The sequence below is a fragment of the Micropterus dolomieu genome, linkage group LG06, assembly GCF_021292245.1.
Source record: "Micropterus dolomieu isolate WLL.071019.BEF.003 ecotype Adirondacks linkage group LG06, ASM2129224v1, whole genome shotgun sequence".
Taxonomy (NCBI): domain Eukaryota; kingdom Metazoa; phylum Chordata; class Actinopteri; order Centrarchiformes; family Centrarchidae; genus Micropterus; species Micropterus dolomieu.
The window spans coordinates 14,662,434-14,686,638 of NC_060155.1; the positions used below are offsets into that span (position 1 = coordinate 14,662,434).

The 24,205-nt window shown below is 43.0% G+C and overlaps 1 protein-coding gene and 1 long non-coding RNA gene across 9 annotated transcripts in view; one reads left to right on the top strand and one right to left on the bottom strand.

Moving 5' to 3' along the window:
• Nucleotides 1–24,205, top strand: part of LOC123971923 — a 66,634-nt gene that overhangs the window by 1,093 nt on the left and 41,336 nt on the right. The window contains exons 2-4 of one of the 2 annotated variants that reach the window (XR_006825331.1): nucleotides 8,473–8,732; nucleotides 9,292–9,426; nucleotides 23,155–23,545. This is a non-coding gene — a long non-coding RNA (uncharacterized LOC123971923). Of the gene's footprint in view, nucleotides 1–8,472; nucleotides 8,733–9,291; nucleotides 9,427–23,154; nucleotides 23,546–24,205 lie in introns of those variants that run through there. The other variant, XR_006825332.1, reaches the window with a different exon arrangement.
• kmt2cb (lysine (K)-specific methyltransferase 2Cb) overlaps nucleotides 1,474–24,205 on the bottom strand; it is an 86,987-nt gene continuing 64,255 nt past the window's right edge. For 3 of the 7 annotated variants that reach the window (XM_046050986.1, XM_046050983.1, XM_046050987.1), the window contains exons 36-61: nucleotides 22,782–22,979; nucleotides 20,571–22,553; nucleotides 19,328–19,641; nucleotides 17,620–19,211; nucleotides 17,397–17,508; nucleotides 17,179–17,245; nucleotides 17,022–17,082; nucleotides 16,660–16,892; nucleotides 14,032–15,741; nucleotides 13,585–13,776; nucleotides 10,191–10,355; nucleotides 9,961–10,090; nucleotides 9,644–9,791; nucleotides 9,280–9,464; nucleotides 9,016–9,152; nucleotides 8,487–8,769; nucleotides 7,761–7,900; nucleotides 6,966–7,079; nucleotides 5,735–6,851; nucleotides 5,506–5,642; nucleotides 5,244–5,386; nucleotides 4,978–5,152; nucleotides 4,751–4,867; nucleotides 4,582–4,655; nucleotides 3,442–3,550; nucleotides 1,474–3,337 (exon numbers count right to left, since the gene is read on the bottom strand). In XM_046050986.1, coding sequence (XP_045906942.1) covers nucleotides 3,245–3,337; nucleotides 3,442–3,550; nucleotides 4,582–4,655; nucleotides 4,751–4,867; nucleotides 4,978–5,152; nucleotides 5,244–5,386; nucleotides 5,506–5,642; nucleotides 5,735–6,851; nucleotides 6,966–7,079; nucleotides 7,761–7,900; nucleotides 8,487–8,769; nucleotides 9,016–9,152; nucleotides 9,280–9,464; nucleotides 9,644–9,791; nucleotides 9,961–10,090; nucleotides 10,191–10,355; nucleotides 13,585–13,776; nucleotides 14,032–15,741; nucleotides 16,660–16,892; nucleotides 17,022–17,082; nucleotides 17,179–17,245; nucleotides 17,397–17,508; nucleotides 17,620–19,211; nucleotides 19,328–19,641; nucleotides 20,571–22,553; nucleotides 22,782–22,979 — 9,729 coding nt within the window. In that variant the 3' untranslated portion in view covers nucleotides 1,474–3,244. The remainder of the gene's footprint in view (nucleotides 3,338–3,441; nucleotides 3,551–4,581; nucleotides 4,656–4,750; nucleotides 4,868–4,977; nucleotides 5,153–5,243; nucleotides 5,387–5,505; nucleotides 5,643–5,734; nucleotides 6,852–6,965; nucleotides 7,080–7,760; nucleotides 7,901–8,486; nucleotides 8,770–9,015; nucleotides 9,153–9,279; nucleotides 9,465–9,643; nucleotides 9,792–9,960; nucleotides 10,091–10,190; nucleotides 10,356–13,584; nucleotides 13,777–14,031; nucleotides 15,742–16,659; nucleotides 16,893–17,021; nucleotides 17,083–17,178; nucleotides 17,246–17,396; nucleotides 17,509–17,619; nucleotides 19,212–19,327; nucleotides 19,642–20,570; nucleotides 22,554–22,781; nucleotides 22,980–24,205) is intronic. The other 4 variants (XM_046050990.1, XM_046050985.1, XM_046050988.1 and 1 more) reach the window with 3 other exon arrangements.

Consider the following 24,205-nt stretch of genomic DNA (forward strand, 5'->3'; position numbering starts at 1 on the left):
GTATAGGTAGAATAGAGTTCAGTGATGATGACAGGATCTAGACTATTTTGCTATCACTAAAATCTAGTGGGAGCCAGTGCAAGCTAGGATGCTTAATTTGGGTACATGTGACCAATAGTCCATGTTCATGTTATTAGAATGAATAACTATTATAAGAAAGAATATATATCTTAGCTGTTATTCTCAGTTGTGGAAACCTATTGCACGGGCCACTGACAAATCAGTTGTATAAAACACAGCCAATGACTGATTGTGATCTTCCTCTGGCTTTGGCTGCAGTCTAGCTTTTTTGCTTCAAGTCTATGTAGTGTTTCTAATAAATTTAAAGTTTGAACAGTGCACATAACATACTATATGTTGATTTCATCATACAGTATTTGCCCCAATACTTACCATCAATAACTAAAATATTATCTAATGTCAGGTTTGCTGTAATTTAATTAAAGAAACACACTTTAATATGCACCAAGTAACTTAAATAAGGAAAGTCAACCAGTTTTCTTTAAGAGACAGTTTCTACTGTAGTGCATGTATGATGGTTTATACATCTTACATCATACTCTAGCAGCATAACAGGAATTTACTGCAGAGGCAGCAGTGTTTTTAGTCCTAGTCAAACCTGCAGTGATGCTCCCGAGTCCCAGGAGTGATTCTGGGATGCTTGATCCAGGCAGCACACAGAGCAGTTTGAATTTAGTTAAGACTGTACCCAAAATGATCATGTGTCTTTATATTTAAGGGTCAGCACCCTCCTTGGGGTCTCAAGATTAATCTTAAGGGTCACAAGTTGATTGAAGAGAGATACAAAAAAAAATAAAAATAAAAATCTTTTTCCAAACTTCCATTTTTTTTCTCTCCATTTTTTAATGTTTGCTTCTTTCTTGTTAATGAAATACCTGATACCTTCACATCGTTAGTCTAAGGGAAAACGGTTCAACTGACCCACATTAAGGCCATAGTCTGTGAAAATTTGTCAGAGGTAGACATAGCTTCATTTAAAGGGGGATAGAGATGATTAATTGTATTAATTTATTGCTTTTTATTTTAAGGCAAAATGCTCAGAGAAATTATAATGAGCATTTTCACCATCTTCAGACATTTCATATACCAAGTGATTATAAATTAATGAAAATAAGGAAGTTGGTTGAGGCCCTAAAGGGGTCAAAAGACAAAAACTGATGCCACTGATGTATTTACTTGTATCCATGGAAATAAATAAATCTGCCTCCAAAAGGACGCTCTTTTTAGATATACCTCCAATTTCTTATGTAAATAACTGTTACACTTTGCTAATCCCCTTAAGCCTCAATTGGCTTCTTCTTCAAAGTCAAAAATAAGTGTAAAATATATATACACACACACACACACTATTTAACCACCGATGCTAGGGAAATGAACAATTTCTTACATCTTAATTTCTTCATATACAAAAATTTCAAATGTGTAATTATTGATATCACATACACAATTCACTAACATGTAAAATAGTTTATTTTGTAAATGTTTCTAAATTCAATTCCACAACTCCAAACCTCATACTCTGTACACCTCAAAAGGCATTTTCAAAAAAACAAACAAAAAACAAACAAACAAAGAAAACAAAAAAGAAAGAAACAAAATCTGACTACACGACCAAGAAAATGTAGCACAAACACACTGGCAGGATGATGTAATATCATACAAGAGAAGAAAAATATCCAAGAAACAATTTTGTTACAACCATTCATTGAGAAAATATATACAATTGCGTCTTCGGAAAGTTAAAAAAATACATGCCATATACATTACAAGTTCTAAGACTGTTTTCAAAATTTTACAGTCGACTTGAAATTGTGCACGCAAAAACTCTTCCGTTTCTAAGCATGTGACTTGTGAAGTGTCAGTATAAGAAATATTTCTGATTAAGGAGAATGCCATTTCTGTCTAAAAAGGTTGAACAACCTACGGTTCCCCATACGTTTCTGTCACACACTGGTTCGTCTAACTCACAACATCATTAGACGTTTGCACCTCATTTTAAAAGCAATGTAAAAACAACAGAACAGGTAAATACATGTTGGTGTTCCTATTTGTGTTAAAAAGTTAAAAAGTTGTTTTTGGGTTTCAAAACCTAATTCACAGTTCTTTAAAATCAAACCTGATTAACAGCAAACAGATCACACTGATCTCTTACTATTTGAAGAGTCTGTTTTTTTTCTTGATTCTGTAACTGATGAACTCGTAACGTTAGTCAACAAAAATATTTCTTTTTTGAGTGGTCAAAGTATGTGTAAGTCACAAAACACTACGCTACAATACCTTACTTTTAATACAACAAAAATACTTTGTGAATTATTGTGGTTATATTACAAATTCTGTACAGAATAATCATAATATATACTCTCAAACTGAAATAACGTCCATCTTAAATAAATTTCAATGACAAACAGAACAAAAACAATTTAAAAACACCCAAACATCAAGAAGGTTAAGGTAGTATTTGGTCGGTTATTCCTATAGTTTTCTTTATGTACATTTATACAAAAGTAACAGCATGTCTTCCTCAATCTTCAAAAACAATAGCAATCTAACCTTCTTTAACGCAGTCTCATCATTTTGAGAATAAAATTCATTCACTCAGTAATAAATACAAAACCTCTCGAAATCCACACAAATCACATGACAGAGACCTATGATAAAACTGACTCATGGAATCAAGTATTTTAAAAGTTTTCGTGTGTGTGTTTTTTTTTGTTTATTTTCTTTTTTTAGTGCAAGTTAATATTCCCTTCGCGCTATTCATTGCTGTACATTCCTCATTCAGTGATGTCTACATTTAGTCTCATGGTATACATTAACAGTATGAAACAAAAGGGCCTGCCCTTAGTAAGCAATAAGGCCGCACCCTGCACAGTGCTTTCTCATTCGCTGGTGGATTCCGCACCCCATGTACACCAAAACAAACGCACAGATACATACAGACAGACAGAGGCATCTCATACAACAGAGCCCCTCCCACATATGGCACAAGTCACATCCTGCTCCTGTGTTACATTTCCCTTCCTCCACCCATTTTCTTTAATCATCTTGATTAACCAAAACGTAAATGTATTCACTCTCTCCAAGGGTTTAGGGCCTTCTGCTCATTCATAAAATGACTTTAGTGTGAAGACTTTTTTTTTTCTCCTCTCCGCGCAGAGATCACAGCATCCACACACCATAACACCAAAGGAATGCATTTAGGTTTGTCGTTTTTGTGTTTTCCTCAGTTAATCCACTTCCTGCATTCAGGAGCTCCACAGTGGCAAGCGATCTTGTGGTGACCCTCCACAGTGTCAAACTGGTAGTCGAAACACAGCTGGAAAACAGGGCGGGAAACATCAGTGACATAGCATCATATTTGACACGTACATTCATGCGACCGTATACCGTTAGAAGTCTAATCAAAGAAAAGATATGCACCTCCTCTCCTTTGTCAATTCTGCGAATGCAGCTGATGATGATTTTGTAACCCCTTTCAAATGTGACCACCTCAGCAACACAGTTTGGGGCACAAGAGTGGTTGATATATCTGAAAAACAAAATAAAAATGAAAAGAGATTTACTTCATGTAACAACATTCTACCTGACTATAAAGTACCTGAATGTTCATTTTACATTTCAAATGATTGCAAATAGCAAAAATGTTATCTTTACTTAAGTTATGTTTTCTAATTAGAAAAAAATTTTAAACTTAAATATCCAGATTTTTTATTTTGTTTTAAACATTTTATAGGTTTAAATTTGAATAAACACATCTTCAAAATTACTGTCACATGTTTATACAAATTCAAGTATGGCAGAAGCCCTTCGCTTAAAATGAACTGCAAAACGCTTTCACTTTGTCTTCAGGAACAGCGCTGGGCTGTATGAACGGGGCGCCATCTTGGAAAACGGTACCTAGTTTTTAATACGCAAAAACAGCGCTATGCCACATTCGGAGCTGCAGGACCATGAAAGACCAGCATACAGGATATTTAAACGGCACCAACAACTGTATTAAGAAGTTATTTTAGTGTTACATTAATGCGCGCAGGCAAAGTCAAAGACACTAACACGGGAAGGCAACAGCGGCAAGCAATATGTGATGAGCACCCAGGAAGGAAGTGAAGCAACAGACAGTGTGTCTAAGCAGAGTCAGCAGCTTTCATTTAAATGAATGGCGTTGTCACATTTAAAAAAATAATCATCCATGTTTTGGGGCAATGCATACAATCAAACCATCTTTTATCTTATTTTAACAAAAAACTAATAAAGACTGATGCAAAAAAAAGCAACCAGCAGCCATAAAAATAGGCTAAACCACGCACACACATATGCAGGTGCTGTGCTGGGAGACTTTAACAATGGCAAGCCAGATGCAGAGACACAGTATGTTCTGCTTTTCCTGATTGGTAAATTGGCAGTTTGACAATATGTGATATTCAGATGCTGCTACAAACTGCAAGTTTTCTTCATGTTGAATTTGCCTTACCCAAAAATTGAGATACAGACACATTCAGTTTCACCATTACACATGCTCATTATGGACACACACATTTCAGAAAAAACATCTCAAAGTACCTTGCTAGCCCTCCAGTTCGAGTGGCATCAACAACGTGTTCGCTGTCGATGCGGAACATGAACACTTCTCGGTTCTGTGAGGGAAAAAGGAGAATTTACTTGCCATTTGTTTTGGCAAAAAAGCTTAGGCAAAAGAAATGATAGCCTAAAAAGTATTACAGATGTATACCTGCGATCTATAGATCTTCTCCTTCCTGATGGCAACCTCATTTCGGAGGATGGTTCCATTGTACTCAATCATCATAGTTTGTTTTTCAATGTCTTTAGCAGCAAACAGCCCCAGGCCCTGTGAACACATCACACAAGCACGTATTTATGCTGCCCATAGCATCCAAGAGCATCAGCCATACTCTTTCAAAACTGAGAAACAAATAAAATATCTGTTTCAATACTGACCTGGATTCGAGAGCGAGCCAGATAGACATTGGCTCTCCACTCACTCTTCATCCAGCGGTACTGAGAAGACCTAGGGTGCACTACTGGAGGCTTGCTATGGGGGGCGCCACCTTCTCCTTGGGCCACATTCTGGTTAGACCTGGCACTGCTGCTGGATACAGCCTGTGGTTGTGGCCTTTATGTTGAGGGAGGAAATAACAAAATATGATTTGCTTTGAGACAGCATGTGCCCAGAAAGAATTAATGTCAGTTTCACTCAAAGCTACCTTATCACCAGTGAAGTGTAGGGAGAGCTGGTTCTTGGCTGGGCGCGGGCACTGCCAGCTGGATTGAACATGAGAGGCAACTCCACAAGAGGGTTGCGTCCGTAACGGAATGAGTACCTGTCACAAACTTCCACTCCGGGGAGCTGGAATAAATGAGTAAAAAAGGGTTATATCCTGCAGCCTCTACAGAATGTGATCCACCACACTTCTTTACATTTCAGATTCCTTAACTAGTAAAAACCAGAAAAAAGCAGCTACAAACCGATTCAGTGATCTTGGTGACTGCAGGGACTGTGAGTCCAAACAAGTCCTCCCCTTTCAGGTAAACAGGGAAGAGCTTTAGAGTGCCTGATTCAGTTCTTTTCTCAGCAACAGGACCCAGAACCTTATCCCACACTCCTAATTACAGTGAGACAAGCACACGTGGTGGTTAAAAACTTCTCTGTAAAGAAACGCAAAATAATATTTCTGAAGAATCCATAAAAACAAACCTTTAGCTGAGGTGTCACTCAGGACCAGGTCTTGGTAGCCCTGTTCGATGACTCTGATGGAAAACTCTGGCAGTCCGTCTCGCTCCTCAACAGAACAGACGTAGCGGCAACGGCGGTTGCCATGGCGCATGCTCCAGTAAATGCGGCAGGCCTCGTAGCCAACTGGAAAGATGGCTGTTGGGGAATGGAAGGCTGCCATTTGTTGAGGAGTTAGTTGGCCCATTGCATGCAACACCAGGCTGCCGACTCGAAAGGTATAGCCTAACTCTGGCTGCCGCACAGCTGTGGCAATCTGACGCACTTCGTCTCTCTGGACATAGACACGTCGGAAGACGGCAAAACAACGCAGCTCATGCTCCAGAGCTTGTCCACCTGTTCCCCGAGGCCTGTGGGCATGGCACAGCATGGTCTTGTCCTTGAAGAAGGTGCACTGAGCTTGCAGAGCACAGGTGAAATGGTAGACGTTGGTACAGCGAAGGCGGTGGCAGCCGCTGGTGGCGCCAGTCTGTTGACAGTAGGCGCAGCGTACGGTTTGGCCACGACGCAGGGCAAGCTCCACGTTGATGAGGGCGCCAGCCTGCGTCTCATACACCTCAGTTGACCACAGGGCACAGTTTAGGTGAACCCATACATCAAGATCTAGATTAAGAAGCCTAGCAGGGCCATCAGTGATCCCATCTCCGAACTGGTGGCAAAAACAGCACCGCCTGTGGTCGCGGAGTGAAGCAGGAGGGCGCAAGGATGCCCCGAGTTTCTTCAGCAGCTCATCAATCTTGTCCTCATCTGGGAGTTGGGAATTCCCTCTTGGCACCACCACCTGGACAGTCCACTTCCTCCAGCGGAGTCCTTTCGGTCTCTTTCCCTGGTGCCAGCCTTCATGGGACCTTGGCCGGGCCTTCAGCTTCACTGTCACTTTGATGGCATCAGACTTGGTCTCCGTCTTGGATGTCTCGCCTGCTGTGGGGAAGGGGATTGGAGGAGTCGAGGGGGGAGACTGCTTGGGCTGAAGCTGGGCCAGGCAATGAACATCCAGCGATGACATGTTGTTACTGTACTGGTGCTGAATCTTAGAAAGGCTCTCCGTTTGCTCGGAGGCAGGGAGAAGGGACACTGATTCCTGAAGAGACGAAACAAGAGCCATGATGTCCAGAAAAAAAATAAAAAAAACATATTGACTGCATGTTATTTAGACTCACAGTGGCATTTCTGCATGTGTTGCAGTGGTACAAACCTTAGTTTCTGTGGTTGATCTGGAATGCAGGGGCGGTGAGGAATGGTAGAGAAGGAAGCAGCTCTGACTACAGAAGACAAGGTCCTCTTCAGATTTCAAACGGCCTTCAGATTCCTAATGAGAGAAATCGGTAATTTTAACAGGCTGAATAAGTAATAATGTGTTAAATCAAAGCCTGGCCAATGTGAACAGCTTAGGCTTAACTGACATTTAAAGAAGTTATGAAATAAACATAAAAAACATACAATATTTAAATAACCAAAATACTCTCAAGGCTAAAGTCAGAGGGTATGCTGTTTAACCCACTAATTGATCCGAAATGGATTGAACTCTAACAGGCAGGATTTACATAATCAGAGGAGATATGTAGTATTACTGTCTGTCTCTGTGTGTGTGTCTCTGTGTGTGTGTGTGTGTGTGTGTGTGTGTGTGTGTGTGTGTGTGTGTGTGTGTGTGTGTGTGTGTGTGTGTGTGTGTGTGTGTGTGTGTGTGTGTGTGTAGATGTGTAAGGCCCTTCAGGCTGAAAGTAGATAATATATCCTCTAAAGTAAGGTCTGTGCATCTAGTCATAGCGCATCTAGTCCATCCACCGGGAAATCAATAATAAAACAATCCATAGTTGTTTGGCAGAGAGGACCTTTTATGAACTGGAACTCTCTGTACATTTAAAGCATGTCTTTATTAGTCACAAAATCACACTTTTAACATCCAAGTGTTCCAGCTGAAAGGTGGCTCGTCTACTAAATATACCGCCCTGCTGCCATATGGAGTGTTTGAGCCTAATTAATTTGGTACCTTCATGTGGGCAGGGAGATCGTTGATGGATTTCTGCACTCCATTTCCCAGAACCACCACCTTACAGTGGCGGCACCACTGAGGTTTACATCCAGGGCTGGCAGGGGTCTTCTGGTCAGATCCTCGAGCTAGAGCTGCGCCTCCAAGTAACAGAAAATATATTTCACACATTTGAATCCATTTCAAACTGTATTCTGATAGTAAACCAAAATTATACTTCACTTTAAGTTAACAAGTAAATGTTAACACTGTAAATAAAAGCCCTATTACAGAAGTACTGATCATGGACTATAGGTCAAGTGTCCACTTTCCTATCCAAATGTGTCTGTGCCAACACCACTCATTAGGCCTGTCACTACACCTTTGACAGCAGTAAGCAGGAGTCTGAATGCTGCAGTGGTGTAAACAAAAATCGTTTATTCATTAGCTGGAACAATTGCTAAAAATCAATAAGGGTGCCTGACAGCACCTGGGCTATATGCTGCTTTCAGCCCCAGACTTATGATGATATGAAAGACAAAATGGCAGTTAGAAAATACTGTTTTAAGATAATTGCTCTTGCGGAGATTTAAGTATTAACAGTTATATATTGAGATTGCATTGCTGCTTCGTGCTTTTTTACAGGAAGTAATTGTGTTAGTAGCATAAATCAGACCTGACATTTCAATTACAGGCTGTATTATAGTGTCGGAGATGCTCTTGTTTAATTTAGTTTTATTCCCTCACCTGGGCTGTTGGGATGGAAACGGAAGTGATGTGCCTGCTGCTGTTGCATCATCCCCTGCGCCCCGCCGGGCCTTATCATCTGTCCCGGCCGTCCGTGAAGCCCTCCATTGTCTCCTTGTCCATGGAACAGCATGGGGGGTCGAGGCTCCATGCCATGGGGGCCCACTCTAGGACCACTGAGCATAGATATGGGCACCCTGTCTGGGGTACTGCTGACCTCATAACTACTTGGGATCTTTACACACAGTAGGTCTGAAATGGCTGCCACTACACCTGTGATGTTCTGAGAAAAACACAACACGAATATGTTAGCTGATTAGTTCATTCATCAAAAATTTTAATCAATAGCTCCAGCAAGGCTGGATGTTTGGCACGTTGTCTGCATTTACATCCCCGGCCATTTATTATTTTACAATGCTTTTATCATTTGCCCATTTGTGACTCAGTGTTCTAGACTGACAGTACTAACAAAAGTAAGACTTAAGTCTAAAAATGTCTGTGAAACCACAGTCAATTTAAGTATTCCTACCTCTGCTGCAGCTGGTCTCAGTGTGATAGCTACAGACACCAGTCCTTGTTTGGAATCATTAGACATGGGGCCAAAGGGGGAGCCGAAGAACATGGCAGAAGGCTCTGTTTTGATATCCTGTAGTTTGATTTCTGAACCTAGAGTACACAAGAGCACAAAAAAAAGGTCACACTGGAAAGGCATGCTGGAGTTGTGTGTTCCAAATAAAACATCCAAATAAATGTTTTAATTGTGTTGACTATGTTGGAGTTTGTGTGTGTTTACCTTTCCCATCAGGCACAGGAAGCATGGGGAGGACAGGAGACAGGCAGGGGGACGGTGGCTCTTCCTTTACCAGAGACAGGTCTGGGTAGCGACTGATCTCCATGCCAACCACACTCTCGGGAGATGAGGATGGAACAAAACTATCAGGTGTGTCCCGGTCCTTGCAAGGCTCCTGTCCTCTGTTACTGTTATCAGAAACAAACAAAAAAAAATAGTCACCTCTGTCAAGGCCATGCGGCCTCAAATCGATTATAATAACATGATGACATGACTGTTCAGCACAACTAAATGTTATGACAGCCGTTGAAGGTTCAGTAGCCCTCCACTAGAAAGTTAGAAAGAATTACTTTTATTTATCCATTACCTGATCTCCTCTTGGTTGTTGTGAGGAGGGGTGGGGAGGGAGGCCGGAACATCCACAGTTTTGGGTCCCTGTGCGATGGCCCGGGCTAACAGGTCTTCCTCAGTCCTAAATGGGACATGCAGTGGCTTTGGGACCAGGCCTTTGGACACTGTATGAAACAGGAGCACAATGTCAAAATGAATGTAACACTATACTTGCCTCTAATGATGGAAATACTGTATATCTGCTTTCTATAATTATTCTGAACCGGTTAGGATAGTGTGAGATAGTGAGGGGAAAATATGACATTAAAAAGGTACATCCTCCTGACTGCTTACCCATAGCAGCAGCTTTGCTGGCCAGCTCTTCTGTCGTGGCAAATCCATTGATCATTTTCTGTCGGTTCACAGGTGGTGGGGTGGGAGGAAGAGACGCCGGTGGTGTGGGTGGATTGCTCAGGTTACTCTGCTGTAGGAACCAATGCAATGTCAGCACATCATGCTGCAGACACACTAAACATACACACATAATTCTGTTTACCCAGCTCTAGCTTAATAAAGGCTCTCACCTTGTAGGCCAGTTGGGAGTAATAGTCGGAGACGCCATCGAGTGAGGCGCTGCCAAATGTCCCAGACAGGAGGTTCTCTCCATTGAGCTGGCCGCTACCATAGGGAGCGAAATGGGCAAAGTTGACCCCAATCAGTGGCTCCATGAGGGGCAGCAGGGAGAGCTGCTGTGTCAGGAGAGAAAAACAGGAGGAGGGGAAGTGAAAGGAGTGAAATCAGATGTATGTATGCAAGTGTAATGGAGGTTTTAGCACAAACCACCTGCAGAGAATCACCAAACAAAATGATACAATGTATTATAGAGACAGATTTATTCACGTGCCAATATTACTGGCCAATATATCAGCTAATATCAGCAGATTAATGACAGTTAAAACAGAAACAGTCGGATCCTTCAATCATGTCATGAGTATTGCATAGTTTGCCCACTAGAGGGCACTCTGCAACTCCCCAGTTAACAATGCCACAAATGCACCACAAAACAACAATCAGCTGACCGCAGTCTACCTGAGCATGTAGGTGCAGAGCACATGTGTTCACGGGGAGTTGGTCATTTGTCAAGTGAAATACGTGACTTAAATAATAAAAATAGCCCTCATCACTTCTCCTCTCCTGAAAACATTCATGACCATGCTTGCTAACCTTCTCGTTTTTCATTGCCTCCTCCCTTGTTCATCACTGCTAAATATTCTCTAACATCGATTACACCAGCTAATACTGCCCATTGCTAAATTGGCTTCCCCACAAAGTCAGCTAATGCCATTTTCATCAGTGGAAGAGCGCCAACGTTAACGAGTGGTTTAACTATTCTAAATACATCTGCGAGCCACTTGTCTGTAACTTTGTTACAATCTGTGCATCAGAAATGATTAAACCAGAAGAGACATGTAAACAAACGTGAGTTTAACAAGTATCTAACAGCTTCCTAGCCATAGAAAGTGATCAAGCTTCTCTTTCAAATGTGCAATGTGTGAAATCTCAAAGTTGCAGGTCCTCGTTGTAGACAGTCATGTAGTATTAAGCCCTGGAAATACTTGCTTTTAACTACGCGTTTGCATAAGCAAGATGGCTACCACGCGTATCCCGTGTTCTTTTGGAGCGTAGGTTGTGTACATCCCCAAGAATTAACGCTACACGTCCGTGAGATGCAATTCAGCTGTGGGGGCAGTATGTCGATCTGACCGACAGGTCAGCAGCAATCTACTGCTCCATACACCAGCCCAGGTGGTGGCGGAATGCAGTTGGTTTGCCAACTACCATTAAACGCAAAAGAAGAAGGTTAGCAGCAGACTTAAAAAAAAATAAAAAAAAAAATAAAAAAAAGAGATTTATGTCGGGATGTTTACAATAAAACTCCTGGAGCTAGTCCGCAATTACCGAGATTGTTAAGATGTCTCATTAAAATCATAACCTGCTTGAGTGTCGCTATGTTTGCTTTGATTACGATGTTCAAATTCGGAGGTTGTCAAGGAAGATAATCTGGTGTTGGTGAGGGATGATCCAGTCCTGGTCTGCCCCCTACTGGATACAGGTTTAATCCTCCAGGTACACATGGGGTGGTGATGGAGCAATGGATAAGACATATGCCTTTGGTGTGAGAGACCAGGGTTCAATTCCCCACTATGACCTATCCACCAATGTGTCTCTGAGCAAGACACTTAACCCCTAGTTGCTCCAGAGGCGTACGACCTCAGACATGTATAGCAATTGTAAGACGCTTTGGATCAAAGAGTCAGCTAAATGAATAAATGCACATTTACATTTTATTTAAATATAAATGTAATGTACACGCAAAGTATGTGAACAAACGGCATTGTTAAAAAGCAAGTATATCCAGGGCTTTAGATACATTCAACAACAGCATTTCTTCTGGATCACTGTATCAAAGATGGTGGTTAACAAATGGTTTCTCGTAGCTTTTGACAGAATTAAAAGAGTGCTGTATTGGGATAAACTAGATGTGAATATGCTACATTGAAATATATATATATATATATATATATACACACACACACACACACACACACACACACACACACACACACACACCCCTATGTAGGAGAGTCCTGTTTATTAGATTGTAATATCATAATGACATGAGTAATAAAATATGGTATTATTGTTAGTAGTAATAGTAGTAGTATATTAGTATTTTTTATTTATAGTTTCTGTTAGGCAGGTCCACACAATACATACACTATTTTCTTTAATGTTTAGTAGTACTTTTTAAAATCTTTTTTGTAGTTCTGAACATTTGACTCGTATTTATGAAAACTTTTTTGTTGTACTTTTGTTCAGCATTCTGTTACGTTATCTTTATGAGGTCTCATAACACACACTATATTATGATTGACCCAGCATAACCAGAATCATTAATCTTGGATACTATAACTTGAAACACAATTGTCGTCACTCTGAAGAATGTGTCGTCATTGCCTTGTTTGAATGACTAGCAGCAGGTTTATGTTTGCTGTCCCCTTTCTGTTAAGTTGTTTGATCCACCACAATTCTTAGATAAAATGAAAAAGAAAGAAACCATAGAGATTTCCCACCAGAGCACCTGAGACTTATGCAGCTCCTTTCATCTTTTTATAAAATATGCTGTTACACTGAGGTGTTTTATTTTTTTATCAAATACATCTTTAATTAAAATAACTTAAACCTATTAATTAGCAGTAGTTCTTTGTTTGGTATGCAAGGTTATGTCATCATTGCATTATTTCTTTTACTTCTTGTAAAATGCCCAGAATAGGTAACCTCAGCTTTAGCTAGTCTGGCCTCAATTGATATCTCTGAAAATGTGGATTCATGCTTGAAATGAACAATGTAAGAATAATAAGAATCCTAAAAGTCTAATCTCTGGTCCAGTTATCTCTGCAGAACCAGAACCCAGGTAAACAGGAGCAGCATCAAACTGTTAACTGTCCAATATGGAGGCCTTTGTAGCTCAAAGCCACACAGTCCCAGACATTTTCCTCTAAAGCAAATTCATGCTATACTTGTAAGAAACTAGAATACTACAGTACATGCTCATTGAGTTTTGCTGTGATGATGAAATGGTATTGTACTACATGAGTGTGTCAGCTTCATAAAGTTTAAATCAATAAGTCTCAATCAATGAAAGTATACTTGTAATATAATCATGAATCCTCTTCCACTCTCGTGAATATTATAAGCTTCTAATTCCTGTGTGTGCAACTGTCATCCAACAAGTACCTTATTACAGTAAAATTCTTATGATATGCGAATTAAGTGTGCACTTGGTGAAGACAATTTTGTATTCTGGCAGTAATACTGTAAAATTCTGAACAAAGCATACGTAAGCAACACTTGCAGTTTTGCAGCTCAAACCAATTGTATAAGGAGCATGTTTTACGGTGGTAAAATCAATCTTACCTGTTTGATTTGATTCATTACACTGTCAGGGCCAGAGTGCAACAACTGCCTCTCATCCCCTTCCTTCTTCCTCTTCTTGTAGCGAGAGACAGGTTTGTCCCCTCCTTTCGGAGCCCTCTTGTTCCTCCCTTTCTTCTTCTCCTGTTCAGGAAGCAGAGGTCCAGGAAAGTCCGGGGTGCCATCTGAGTATGCCTGGAGTTGAGAAAAGATGATGTTATATAAAACGGCATGAATAAACTAATTAACTAAAGTTACTTGAGCAGCATTCTGGCTTCAAGTCAGAGGTTTTCAAACACACAACTATGACTCATTTAAAAACTGACAGCTATGACTCATACCAATTTAACTATGACACGTCTCCCATCTGAATCACTTAGCCCATCTATGATTCACTATGTTGATCCCCCCCCTCGGCGCTCTAACTGTATGATTAACACAGAGACTGACCCCATTGCTGTCCATGGAGCTTTGCCTCAGCAGGGATTTGCAGTCTGCGGGATCCTCCTCCTCCGAGCGAAAGTTCTCCTCTGACCTCTGTTGGGACAATCCAGATGGAGGTGTACTCTTGTTCTTCAGTAGGTGTTTCAGTAGTTCATTGCCAGCCTCCCCCTTGTTTGGACTTTGCCCTGCAGGGAAGGGAGACACGCTCCCTTTATTACCCTCTTCCTTCACAGAGCTAATTTCTGAGCCGACGGACCCCTCTCGTGGCCCGTGACACTCGCTGGTATCAGTCTGCTCCAGCTTTATGTTGTTAAGGATTCGGTCATGTTCCTGAGCCTGGGTTCTTGCTATGTCTGATGAGAGACCAGGTTGTCCAGATTGGCCTCCAGAAAGCTGCCTCTCCAGCTCTGAGTGACTGGGGGTGGAAGATCCCAGTAAGGGGGACCTTGACAAGTCCTGGTCAGCGAAGAGATGGGTGTTTCTGGTTGGAGTTGAGGAGGTGTCTGAGACACATGGAGTGAGAGGGGCTGTAAGGTCTGAGTGTGGAGTTGAAGGCGTCTTGACTGAATCTGCATCATCATCTTTCTTCTTTTTACGGTTCCTCTTCTTTTTGCCTTTCTCGTCTGGGATGATGTTGGAGTAGAGTTGGATGAGAGACTGACCTGAGCCCGGAAAGTTTGATGGTAGAGGTGTAGCTGAGTCACCTCCAAATGGTGGACCCTCACCTGGCATCTGAAGCATCATTCCTGGTCCACTGAACTGACGAGGTCTGGGTTGACCCTGGGCAAAGTTAGGTGCTTGAAGGGCAAGATTATCAGGCCCAAAACCAGGCCCCATATCACGGGGCATCATTCCATTGCCCATCATTGCCCTCCTTTCACCTTGCATAAATGTCCCAGGTGGTGAGCCCATACCAGGCTGCATGCCCTGCTGCTGGGGGAACACTGGTCCAAGTTGTTGCTGTTGCTGTAAAGGAGGCCTCTGGGGCTGCATGAAGTCCTGTGGCAGCTCCGAGTTAAAAAATGGCATCTGAGCGAGTGGTGCCATGTTTCCATCTGGCCCCATCATCCCTTGCTGCTCCATTTCCATACGGTGTTTTAGGGCTCTCTGTCGTTCAACTTCCTGCATTAGCTGCACCCGCTGTCTCTCCTGCTGCTCCCTAAGCCTCTCCCTCCTCTCCCGCTCCTGGAAGCCTTCACTAAATGGGTTGTTGTCATCAAACTTCACACCACCTGCCTGCATGGGTTTTACACCACCTGGTGGAGCTGGTGGTGCCTGGGGATCCACGGGCATTTGTGAGTGTTGAGGTATGTTACCCATTGGCATCTGATGAGGTTGGCCTGGATTTCCCACAGGTATCTGTGGGGTCATTATGGGTGGCATTCCCGGTCCGCCCATTGGCATGGGAGCACCAGGGTGCCAGCCAGGTGGTGGGTTAGGCATACATGGAGATACATTTGGCTGGCCAGGATGAAGTGGCATCTGCATCATGGGGTTCATAGGAGGCTGGACCATTGGTGGCCCACTTGGTACCATTGGCGGCCCACTGGGGACCATTGGCGGCCCACTGGGGACCATTGGCGGCCCACTGGGGACCATGCCAGCAGGGCCTGGCATTGGGTGCATCCCAGGCATTATGGGTGTCATATTATTTTGTTGCTGTTTCACTCGGTACTCCTCTATAAGTTCAGCGTGCTCTTTCTGTTGCTTGCGGATCTGAAACAAAATATTAGGGCACATGTGATTGAAGTTCTCTATGAAAATTAAAATACAAAGAAATTACATATTGCACAGTGTTTTATCATATTTACAAGATAAACTTATGGAGGATACAGGTTTACCCCAAAGGAAGAAATGAATATTTTTACTTTTATATAGCAACTGAAGAAATTAAAGCAGGAGTTGGAGCCAAGAGCATTTTTCCCCACCACTGCTCTTTTAGGGAGTCAAAGCCGGTTGACAGGTGCAATGCAGACACATGCTTGTGTGCTTTGAATTCTTCAGTTTGTTTGGATATTATTTTTCAAGTCTGCTTGGAAAGAAAATACCTACATGTATACCTTCTAATGCACACTCTATACCCACATTATATATACACACACACACACACGTTAGATCAATTAGACCAATGAATGAATATTTATTTAAATTTATATATTTACTAATTGTGTCTGCTGTAAAGATACATTCAAAGACGGCACCCCTGCTCTCAATAAAATAAATTAATCTCTTAAAAGTGTAAAAAAGAATTGAAGGTGATGAAATGATGACTAGACAAAAATTTCTCTTAAGCCTTTTATGTGTTAATCTTATCCTTATCTTACAGTTACAGCAATGCCACTGTGTCCATGCAAATAAACTTCAGCTGTTATTAAAATAATATAAGTCTACCCCCCCCCCCCATCTGTTATTCACCACACACTGTCCATAATATGGTCCTAAGTAGCTCCCATGTGTGGGCAGTTACTTCTGGTGTAGGGCCAGATTTGACTCATAGGTTGTTATTTGCCAATCCCAGATGTAAACATTAAAATCTGCTAAAAGGATAAATTAAAGGACAATGCTTTGAGCAGCCATTGTGCAGAGAAAGGCTGAGACTGATTAGTGGTGGAGCTCGACAGGTCGAACACTTACCTGCTCCAGTTGTTTCTGCACTACACCCTGCTGCTCTGTGACATGTTTGAGCTGCTCAGCGTCCTCCTCAGGGAACTCCCTCCCTGCCTTCTTAGCTGTTCTCTGTTTGGCAGACAGGGCTTTCTTAGACTTCCTGTGAGCTCCAATCTTCTCTTCCAGAAACTTCTGCTGCATTTGAAGTAGTTGCTGAGTCTCCTGGAGCCACTCCTCATACTGAGCCCTCTGAGCATTGTCTGAAAGAAGAAAAAGGCTCTTTTGTTAGCAACCTTGACAGCATAAAAAACAAACATCTTAACATTCTAGGCCTGACAAACCTTCAAACCCAAAAGTTGAAAATGCATATAAATGTTTTGAGAACTTACTGACAAATCCTGGTCCAAAGTTTGGAGGATTCGGTCTTGCTACTTGTGTCAATTTGCCATCCTGAAAGCAAGGCTGACATGTTATTATATTTGCAATTTAGATATTCTTCATTATGTAGTTTTAAATAACTCCCTAGCAGATTAATGATTCAATTACCTGTCCAACAACTTGTGGAGGAAGTGGTGCACTTTCAGGACAAGGTGGTGCAGGACCAGGGGGAATTCTGTAATACAGCAGTACCACAGCCATGCACCATTTTGTTAATTTAATGAATAACTGTAGCAGTTCTTCAGTTAGCTGCACAATATCCTAGTGGCTGGATTACATTTTCAACTCAAAAAAAGTATTCATTTGGTACAAAGTGAACATTTTACCTGTTCATGACCATTGGGGTCATCCCCATGTTGTTCTGGACCATGACCTTGTTGATGCCCTTTAGTGCAACCATTTTAGCTTTCATAATGGGGTCAGTGATGGAATCAAAATCTGCAATTGACAAGTAATGCACTCTAAGAAATAATCACTTTGCAAAAAAGACTGGTAATCTCTAACATGAATCTATACCAACAACTCGAAGTAGTGGCCTGAATAATTTACCAATGTTTGGGAAAAAGGAGTCGCTGGAGCGCTGTCGTATCATAGCTTGCATCTGCCTTTGCTGCTGTTGTTCCTGCCTCTCCTGGTCTAGGAGGTCCTGTAATAGGAGTGGCTGCTCTTCTAGCAGAAGGGGACGATGTTGCTGGCCGTGTTGACCCAGCGCTTGGTTCAACATGGTCTGCTGGGCCTGGCTTAGACCGCTCTGATCAACACCAGTGGCTAGCCCCACCTGGTGGTCTGTCCCAAAGCCAGTCATAGAAGCTTCTCCTGCAGTGGTGGCGTCAGCTATTGTTTGAGTCATGGTAAGTCCGGAGGTATGCTGAGTGTCAGTGACTTGGTTCTGCTGGGGCATGAGGTTACCTCCTTGATTGACAGATTCAACGATTGGATTTAATGACTGCTCCTCAGGCTGCTGCTTAATGAGTAAACTAGAGAGGACTGGGGTAGAGTCAGAGATTACTTCCTGCTGGTTTGAGGTTAAGGTGTTTCCAGTGGCTTGCTGGTCTATGACCTCAGGGGGTTTTTGACAGTCCTTGAACTCTGTTTTAATTTCCTGCCCAGGTGTCAAAGAAGCAGAGTCCTGACTCGCAGGGGCTTCTAGCTTGATTTCAGCTAAAGACTTCTCACCTGAGGCCTCTGACTTTGCCAGTACAGATGTTGAACTGGATGAAGCCTCAGTTCCTGTGCTCGAGTTTTTGTTGATGTCTGTGGTGTCAACATTATCATCCATAGGATCACTGAGATCCAGTTCCTCATTAAACATATCTTTCTTGATGTCATCTAGGTCAGGGTCTGTATAGGCAATGATGTCAAATTTCCCAGATGTTAGGAAGTCATCAAGGTGTAGGTCGTTTGTCTCTAGGTCTAGGTCTTTACCATCTTCAGGATCCAAATTTAGGTTTTCCAAGTCAGCATCCACCAAGTCTTTCACCTCCACGTCCTCAAGATCTTTGACTGCTGATTCTTCTGCATCCAGTTTCTCCTCTACAGCTTCACTGCTCGTCACTGCGGCCATATCAGAATGCCCAGCAGGGGGTGCATTCAGGATCATAGATGCTACCATGTTCTGGGTCTCACTTGAAGCAGGCTGGCTCATGGATCTCATCAAAGGAGATTGTTTGAGTCCGTTGTTTCCTGACATTTGGGCTTGCTGATGAAGATTGTCCATGCTAGCAGATAGTTGTACATGGCCAGTCTGACTGACCATGGGGTCTACCATCCTGGGCCCCTGATTTAAATGAAACCTGGAATTGGGTGCTCCTGGAAACCCTGGTGGCCTTTGACCCTGCAAGTTGGGATCTATGTTGTTTCCTTGCATGGCACCTGGAGGATATGGCATACGTTGCCTATTTTCTGCTGCTCTGTGTCGCAGCTCAATGAAAGGCTGGCCCATTATGTTGTGCTGCTGCACTGGCATACCACGTGGTGGGAAGTGCTGGGGAAGCCCCATGGGGTTGCCTCCTATACTCTTTGCCATTTCTGCAGACATGGACCGTCTCATTTGAGGGGGGACATCCTGCATTGGGTGTTGACCCCGGGGAAAGAACTCTTGGGCCACATGAGGTCCTAGAACCCCAGGTGGAAATGCAAACCTAAAATAGGATCATATAAATTGAGAGGAAGGGCATTACTAAATATATACAGTGCTGTGTTCATCAATCACAGAACATGACAACACAAGCCATAATAAAAAGAATATAACACAAACCTTGGTCCCTGATGCCTCAAATTTGGATCTCCAGGATGTGGAGCCCTGGGGATTTGTCCCTCATTAGGGAAAGGGACACGCTGATCACCTGGAAAAGGTCCAGGAAACCTCATTGGTCCTCTCATGGGTCCTTGTCCAGGATAAGGTGGAGGAGGCCGGTTGAACATTTCCCCCTGCTGACCAGGCCCCTCCTGGGGCCAGGGTCGTGGCGTTCCTGGGGCTAGGTTGCCAGCAGGCTCCTGGGGTCCCCTCTCCTGTCGAGTAGCACTCCTCTGTTGCTGCTGCTTGAGGATTAGTTCTCTAATTCGTTGTCGCTACGAAACACAATAACAAGCATATATACATTTTTAGGCTTTTTTAAACACTAGGTCGATGGACCATGTATAGCTTACAATAATATGGCAATTTTTAGCTGTTCAGGGAGATGTTCAGTTAATTTTGGCCCACTTAAACTCCACAGCTATTGTGTAGCAATGCAAGTCAAAAGGTCCCCGTTTTCCCCCCCATTGACAGCCACTGCATGCTTTCAATTCTGCAAAGACACACAAAGTTTTCACTTCCTATGACTCACATGTTTTGACGTAGTAGTTAATAAAACATGCACGCAGATGGAGAACTAAGTCATTTTTGTAATTTGGCCATCATTTCCATTTGATATCGAAACATCCGCTAACATCTACTCACTAACATTGCTGAGATCTGGAGATATGGTGCCATCAAAAAATAGAGTAAAACGGGGCGTCATTTGTTTGTTTTATATGCTGTTAATAGTTTTATTTTGTTTTCTGTTTCTGCATGTCCATGTATCAGACTGGATAGATTTTTTTTTTTATGTGTGTTATGTGTAGGTTCAAGTAAGAGCTGTGGTCAGATATTTAGACAAGCTGTAAGCAAATTCTACAGAATTAGGAATTACAAGGGCCATGCTCAGTTAAGGTTTTACCTCTAAATAAATGGTTTACCATAATATGATTGAAGCGGGGGTTTGTCATCTGACCGCTTGTGGTTCTTGTCATCTTAGACAAGTAATGTCTCTAACTGACTCTCAATAACTGACTTGGTTAGTAAACTATGTAATACATAATAATTTATGGCATTTCAAAATATCACTTAGGATGTTAAAAAAACAAAAAAACATTCTGTTACGAAATCTCTTAAAAAGAATAAAACCAATGCAAATATTAAATTTGCTAAGTAATGTAGAAATAATTAGATTTAGAATAGAACAACAGTATTCATGTACCTGTTTGAGTCTTTCCTCGCTCTCAGCAAGAGCAACACCCTGAGCCTCAGTGGAACCACCAGGTATTTGTGGGTTGTTACACAGTTGACCTGGGTCTGTTCCATTGTTACCCACACCCGAATGATCTTTCATTTCCATTTTCTCTACTGACTGCGGACGAGGGGTCATGGGGGCTTGCTCAAATGGATCATGGCCAGGTGTCTGACTTGGTCTTCTGGAGGGTGACTGAGTAAATCCATCTTCTGAAACACTAGGGTGTTTTGGTGTTTGTGAGCCTGGATGAGGGAAGGGCTCTTGAAGCCTGCTTTGAGGTGTGGAGAAAGGATCCTGGCTTCCCATTGGTCCTAGTCTTGGCCCTTGTCTGCTGAGCCCATCAGGACCAGGCCGTGGGGTCCCTGGAGGCTGGCCGTAGGGGTCATTAAGCATTGGTCTGGGGGCTCCAGGCTGTGAAAACATGTCGATACTCCCTGGCCTTGATGTTCCAGGTGTACTAGTAAATGGCTCTATTGGTCCCCTCTGGCTTCCCGGTGACTTGGAAAACCTGTCTCCCACAGAGGGCCGTGGAGTACCTGGTGGCTGAGCATAAGGGTCCACTGAGTGGGAAGGAGACATCCTTTGTCCAGGATGTGACTGGTGAGTGAACTGGTTCATCCCACTGGGACGGTGAGTCGAAGGAGCCTGTGAGTAAGGGTCTGAGGATGGGCTAGGGGTGTTTGAAGGCTGACCATAGTTGTCATGTGGACGTGGGGTGCCAGGAGGTCGGGCATAGGGCTCGAAATAAGGACGAGGTTGCGCACCGGGTTCATTGATGGATCGTTGGTTACCTGTAGACTGAGAGAAAGGATCACCAGCTTGCTTGTTGGAACCAGAGGGCTGGGCAAAGGGGTCATATGTGAAGTGGTCAGGTCTTGGAGTGGAAGGTGCATGAGCATATGGATTTCTAGACATTTGAGTCATTGGTCCTGGCTGAGCGAATGAGTGCACCTGAGGGAGATGCTGGCCCATTCTAGGGGAACTGGTGAAGTTGTCATTCCCTGAGGGTCTTGGGGTATGAGGAGGCTGAGCATAGGGGTCATTCTGCTGATTCTGAGAGAACCTGTCAGTAGGATGTAGACCCGATCGGTTGAAAGGATCCTGAGTCTGAGGAGGGGGCATAGGTGTTTTGAACAGAGGGACCGATCCAGACTCATTACTTCCAGGGATTGGTGCCAATAAAGGCCTTGAGTACGGGTCAGACAAGATCATCCTGTTCTGGGTCATGCGCTGATAGGCCTCATTTCTTATCATGGGCCTTGAGTATGGGTCTCTGCCTGGAGAACCCATTGGTGGCCTTCCCTGGGCAGGCTGACTGGCCCTGGGGGGACCCATGGGCTTCAAGAAAGGGTCCATTTCCCCACTTGGCCTGGGGGTATCAGGAGGTTTGGCATAAGGGTCACTGCTCATGGATGTTGGAGAGCCAAAGGATTCATGAGCAGGAGAGGGCCTCCCTCTGTCCTGCTGTTCCATCAAGGAGGTGGGTGATTTTCCAGATTCAACAGGCATTCTGCGACATGTATTTGGCCCAAGAGTTGGCGGTCTTGGGGTCCCGACCATCTTGGCATATGGGTCCCAAGGAGAAGAGGGTCTGGAACCAGAGGAACCTGGTGAGAATACCTGTGGGGACTGAGGTTGGGAGGAAGGGCCAGATGGAGGGGGTGGAGGGGGTCGTAAGAACACATCCTCAGGAGGGCCTGAAGTGGGGGTCCCTGGTAGCTGTGGCCTGGCAAAGCCTTCTTTAGAGTTGAGCTGCTGTATGGGAGACATGCTGCCATTGCTGGGCTGGGAGGCTGGGCTTTGGTTACCACTGTTGTTGCCATCTCCCTCTGACAGGCTGTTGGTCTGCTGCTGTTGCTGCTGCTGTTGCTGCAGTTGCTCATTCTTAACTTGCTCCAATTTCTGAGTGGCTTCAATTTTGGCTTGCTGCTTGCTTTTCTGCCTCATTTGCTGTTGGAAGGGCACAGTGAAAAGTGGGATTAGACATCAAAAGGGATGCAGCAAATATCAGTCTCATGCCAAAAATGAACTGGACCTACTAACCACCAATGTCATCAGGGTTAATGTGGAGGATAGTGCAGATGTTTAGGGAGCTTTACTAAACCACCACTTCTTAGCTGTCTTAATATAATGTGGACCTGCCGCTGCATTCGCTGACTTCATTGCATACACTCTTACCTGTCTAAACTTCCACTCTTGTTCATGCTCTGACTCTTTTGGTTTCAAAGGGTCTTTAAACAGCAGTTCTGTGTCTAGTGGTATGTTGGGATCAAACACCTCAGGGGGCTGTTGCTGCGGATGGTGCCTCTTCACCGTCTCATTCGACATCTGGACTTTGTTGATGCGCAGGGCTGCTCGGTTATCTCTTGCCTTTTGCTAAACAGCAAATCAATCACAAGGGCAATACAGAAACTGTCAAATATTTCATAAACTCAAGATCGCAGAAAAAGATGCAAACCTGATTCTCTGCATTTAGTGTGATACTGGATACATTTCCCTCATACTACTGCAAAAGCGGATATGTATGTAACATGAAATTTCTCTTTCACAGCATTTGTTTAGGTATCTCACTATGGGGCCATGGTACATGGGGCCGTCAGTATTGGCAGGTTCAAAAGATGACTTCAGCTTCTCTCACAAGTCCAACTACCCGACAGCCAACCTCATGCTCAAAACAGCGTGAAGAGCTATGACATTCAAATTTTACAACCTCCCACAAGCAACAACATCCACAAAGAAAAGAAAACTACTTTCTATGAGCAGCTCCATCATCTTTGTAATCCAGCAACAGGGTTTATTTGGGATGGTGGTTCCCTCCTCATTGGCAGAGAGTTGTTGACAGAGAAAAGTGTCTCCATCCATGAGGCTAGGGTGATATAATAAAGGCATGGAAAGTCCATAGTCCCATTAATGTTAAATATACATTTGTTTTAAATTTTTATTTTTATTTGGGTAGGGCCTTACATAACTTTAAAATGTTCAAGCAATAGGGGCGCTCTGCTGGATTGCCATTTAGTAACTTACCCAATAAAAAACTAAAAATGTTTTTTGTATGGTGGGTCCTTTGGTTGTACACTCATCCTCTTCATACTACATACAGTGGGTACGGAAAGTATTCAGACCCCTTTAAAATTTTCACTCTTTGTTTCATTGCAGCCATTTTCCAAAAATCAAAAAAGTTCATTTTATTTCTCAGTAATGTACACTCAGCACCCCATCTTGACAGAAAAAAACAGAAATGTAGAAATTTTTGCAAATTTATTAAAAAAGAAAAACTGAAATATCACATGGTCATAAGTATTCAGACCCTTTGCCGTGACACTCATATTTAACTCAGGTGCTGTCTATTTCTTCTGATCATCCTTGAGATGGTTCTATACCTTCATTTGAGTCCAGCTGTGTTTGATTATACTGATTGGACTTGATTAGGAAAGCCACACACCTGTCTATATAAGACCTTACAGCTCACAGTGCATGTCAGAGCAAATGAGAATCATGAGGTCAAAGGAACTGCCTGAAGAGCTCAGAGACAGAATTGTGACAAGGCACAGATCTGGCCAAGGTTACAAAAAAATTTCTGCTGCACTTAAGGATCCTAAGAG